General features: G+C 53.5%; 1 protein-coding gene across 2 annotated transcripts in view; it reads left to right on the forward strand.

Annotated features, from left to right (window-relative positions):
• Positions 1 to 381: 381 nt before the first annotated feature.
• The window catches only part of RNF217 (ring finger protein 217), a 114,624-nt gene continuing 110,458 nt past the window's right edge, over positions 382 to 4,547 (forward strand). Inside the window, exon 1 of one of the 2 annotated variants that reach the window (XM_080665432.1) lies at positions 382 to 1,435. In XM_080665432.1, coding sequence (XP_080521558.1) covers positions 563 to 1,435 — 873 coding nt within the window. In that variant the 5' untranslated portion in view covers positions 382 to 562. The remainder of the gene's footprint in view (positions 1,436 to 4,547) is intronic. The other variant, XM_080665431.1, reaches the window with a different exon arrangement.

Genomic DNA, 4,547 nt, shown 5'->3' on the forward strand with positions numbered 1-4,547 from the left:
CGAGGAGGGCGCTAGGTGACTCAGAAGCCTGGGAGGTCGTCCGCTCCACCTCGGTCCCCCGGACCCCGGCGGCTCGCTCGCGTTCAGGCTGCACCTCGCCGTGCGCGCCCCGGTGCCACAGGCCTCCAGGCCCCGGACCCCGCCCTCCGGCCGCCCGTCCCGCGTGGCCCGCAGCGGGGACCGGCGATGGCGCGGGGCTGACGCCGCCTCCTCCAGACCCCTCTGCCCCGCCCGGGGTGCGCGGCGGCCCCGGCGCCTCCCAGACCTGCATGTGGGACGGGCGCTCGCGCCGGGATAGAGCGGCCCTCGGCGCCCCCGAGGCGGTGCCCGGCCGCGCGGGAGGACGAGGAGGAGGAGCGGCCCGGGCCCGGTTCCCCGCCCGCCGCGGCCCGGGAGCACGGGCTCCCCGGAGGGAGCTGCTGGCGTCCCAGGCCCGGAGGAGGGACCCGGAAGCAGAAGCAGAGCCGCGAGTGGAGCCGCGCCGCTGCCCCTGCTGCCCGCCGGCGCCGGGTGGGGGTCCCGGCGGCTGGATGGGCAGCGGCGGCGCGGGCCGCGGGCGGCGATGGGCGAGGAGCAGAGCACGGTGAGCGGCGGCGGGGCCCCGGAGGCGGGCGACCCCGCTGGCGGCGCCACGGGCTACCCCGAGCCCCCGAGGCCGCGGGGGGACAGCGGCGGGGCGCCCGGGCCGCGCGCCGCCTCCGCGGATCCGAGCGGCGGTGGCTGCGGAAGCGACTCGGGCTGCGCGGACACGAGCGTCCCGGAGCCCGCGGGGAGCTGGGGGGCCCCGGGCTGGACGGAGAGCCGAGCCCCCGGACCGCCCGCAGGACTGGCGCTCACCGGGCCCCTCAATCCCCAGACTTTGCCACAGCAGCTGGAAGAGCAGAAGGAGGAAGCTGGGGACCGAAAAGAGGGAGGGCGTGAGCCTCCGGAGGCGCCCCCCGGAGAGGAGCCGAAGCCCGGGACCCGCGTCGGGACTCCGGACGCCCTGGTTCTGGACGTGCTGGGCCAGCGGCGCCCGCCCCCCGCCAGGAGACAAGTCTTCTGCTCCGTGTTCTGCGTGGAGAACGTCCTGCCCCAGGACCCCACCGCCGAGCCGCTCTCGCCGCCCGCCTCGCCGCCTCGGGCCCCGCCGGTGATGGACACTCCCGGCACCCCCTCTTCCTTCCCTAGCCCCCGGCTGTCCCTCCCCACGGACCGCCTGCCCCCCGATGGCGGCAGCATCGAGCTGGAGTTCTACCTGGCGCCCGAACCTTTCTCCGCGCCCAGCCTGTTGGGAGCTCCACCCTACTCTGGCCTGGGTGGGGTAGGGGATCCCTATGCGCCCCTCATGGTGCTGATGTGCCGGGTGTGCCTGGAAGACAAGCCTATCAAGCCCTTGCCCTGCTGCAAGAAGGCCGTGTGTGAGGAGTGCCTCAAAGTCTACCTGAGCTCCCAGGTAACTTCACCCCCGTCCCCTGCTCTGCGCCCCAGTCCGCATTCCAAATCCCTGGCCAGGAAGGCCCCTCGCCAGCTCCCTGCTCACAGGAAGAGGTGTTGTACACCCTTCCCGGGAACCTCTGACAGTTTCTTACAAGTCAGTTGTTGAAGTGTAATTATTCCAGTGTGTTTTTTCCTCACTGGTTAACTTGCCTGGAACTTAACTCTGCTGTGAGCTTCAGGCATTGGTTGGCAACCGCGGAAGGAACAGGGCACAGGGAATTGCCCTCTGCTTATTTCTTTTACTAGATTGCAAGCAGGAGCCTGCTCCAAGAGGAGGGCCATGAGAATGCCTCGCAGGCCCGGGGTCGCAGAGACTAACACTTTGTGAACGTAAAATAAATGTGTGGCCTTGGTGAACAGAAGGGCCCATGATATCTGATTTTAAAAAAGTAGCAAATAATGAAATGTAAACAGAGCAACAATACCAGGTAGTGCTTCGTGTTAAAATGTGCTCCGTTTATCTATTTCAGAAGTATAATTTGTTTATTCCTTGGCCCTTGCCCATTTTTCGGTTTTCTTTTTCCACAGTAAAGTTGAAGTACTTTTCCTCCCTGAACTCTTATGCCAGCACAGTACTTTATGTATTTAAGAGGGAACAACACAGAAAGGGCAAAGCAAGGCTAAGAGGTTTAACAAAACAAGTGCTGATGAAACTTTCTTCCTCTGCTCCTTATTTGAAAGCTTGGTGGTTTTTTGGTGTGTGTGTGTGTGTGTGTGTTTTCCCTTGGAAAGATGAAGAGGGCAACAGACCTGCTTTCCTTCACGGATGCTGAATGCATTCTTCCAGCAGTTTTCCGTGTTATGTTTCTGCCAGTGTTTTTGCACCATCTGGAATGCCCTTTGATCTCTGACTGTCCTAGGCCTATTCATCTTTCAAGCCCTGGCTGTTCAGGTGCCAACTTTTCTGTGGAGCCTTCCCTGGCCCCCGCCCCAACCCCCCTGTTTATATACTTTCAAAATACTTCCGTGTGCTTTACATCCACTGAAGTTACTCCTTTTGTGTTGGTTTGTCTTGCCAGACTGTATGGACAGTGACTTACATTGCTTGTATCTGGTAGTGTTGTGTTGAGTCCCTTTCCTTGAATAGTGTTTGATGACATTGACTGAAGCGACCTGAACAGGATTTCACACAGCGCAGGGTGGCTCCTTTGTGTTCCGTGGCTAATCTCTGCTTGTGTCTAGACGGAAAGTGTGTACTGTGCCCAACTGAAAACGCAAAGAGAAATTTAGACAGAATGGAATGTTACACAAACAGCAACTTGCCCAAGATTGTTGAGATTATCCAAACGTCTGTGAGAGACTATGGTGTTCCTTTCATGGTTTATCCACAAACAGATACTTAAAACAGGAGGATGTCTGCTGCTCATTGTGGTGGTTTCTATGACATCACCGGCAAACAAAATTAAGCTGTCAAACAAATATCTGTGCCATCCATGTGCAGTCATGGGATGGGCCTCAGACATTTCCAATACATGGGCCCTGCTCCAGTGAAATCACTGTGAGAGCAGATGTGTACACAACAATCCAAAGTAGCAAACACTGAGATGTAAACAGAGTGGCAATACCAGGTAGTGCTTAATGTTAAATATTGGATACAAGCAGAGTGGGTTACAAGCTCAGAAAAGGTAGTCACTGCGTCCGGGTTCTCTGCATTGCAGTTTGATTGATTTCCTTAACTAAAGTGGGCCTTTCCCCCAGAGCAGGTTTATTTTATTTTATTTTATTCTTACTAATGTGAGTTAGTTTTAGGAAGTCAATGTTTTGATCTCTAATGGAGAAGAAATGGGAGTGGGAGGGGCAAGGTGAAGTGTCATTGCAATAAGCGACCACTGAAAACTCTTCTGAAGTGTCATGTATCTGAAGGTTGTTTGCAGCACTTAGGATTGCATGCCTGTTCCTGACCTTCTTCCAAAGTATTTGATAGAACTTTCAATGAAGAAAAATGTGTTATTTAAAATAATAAACAACAACGAAAAGATGCCTCAGGCAGGCCAAGCATGCTCCCTCCTCAGGACTTCGGCCCTTGTTCCTAGTGCCTGGAATAGCTTTGATGCTAGCTAGCTTACTCCTCCCCCTTCTCCTTTCCAGGTCTGGATGCAAATGTCACCCTTATGACTTCACTAACCACTCTTTTCAAAGATGAACCGCACCCCACAATCCTGATCTCCTTTCCTGCTTATTTTGTCCATAACACTAACAGGCTGTAACTTATATTTCTGTAATTAATTTCCACAAAGACAGGAGTGTTCTCATGATTTGTTCACTACTGTCTCTTTAGCATCTAGGGCATTGTATGACATATAACAGATGCTCAACTGATAGTTACTGAATTGGTGAAAAGGTGAGTGACCAAGAAAGGATGAGATAACCCCCAGAAACCACAGCTAGGAAGTGGTGTTCTGCTTGGGCACTAAGTTCTCTGTGAGCTTCTTGATGTTTAAGACAAAAGACAAAGACTTAATGGTTTTAATATAGAAGACAGACAAAACTGATAGGTTTGCTAACTTTGTTATTAAACTTAGAACTACGGAGTTTTTTGGCAAACTTTTAGCTTGTAAAAAAATGACATTTTTTTTTTTTTTTAGTTGGATAAAAATGTGGGCTTGCACTTGTAACTAAGGTCCCTTCTATTCAGAGGGTCTGTGTTTCTGTGTCACTCAACCTCTCTGTGTCTTAATTTCCTCATCAATGAAGTGGAATTGCAGATCATGATCTGTAATGACACACTAGTTCTAAAGCAAAACAAAAATCAGACGGCAGATTTGTTTTGTTGCCTTACTAAACCAGATCAAAAGGGCCTAGTTAGTGCTTTCTTTCTCGTTTTATAAGGTGTCTTGGGTTTGACAGGAGCAAATCTGTCAAGCCTGAACTTGCAGCATTCTTAAGACCTTTTAAAATAAAATGATATAGCTCGGCTGCGGTGGCTCAGGGGTTGAGCATAAACCTATGAACTAGGAGGTCATGGTTCGATTCCTGGTCAGGGCACATGCCTGGGTTGTGGGCTCAATCCCCTGTGTGGGGATTGTATAGGAGGCAGCCGATCAATGATTCTCTCTCATCATTGATGT

Source organism: Plecotus auritus (assembly GCF_963455305.1).
Source record: "Plecotus auritus genome assembly, chromosome: 4".
Classification (NCBI taxonomy): domain Eukaryota; kingdom Metazoa; phylum Chordata; class Mammalia; order Chiroptera; family Vespertilionidae; genus Plecotus; species Plecotus auritus.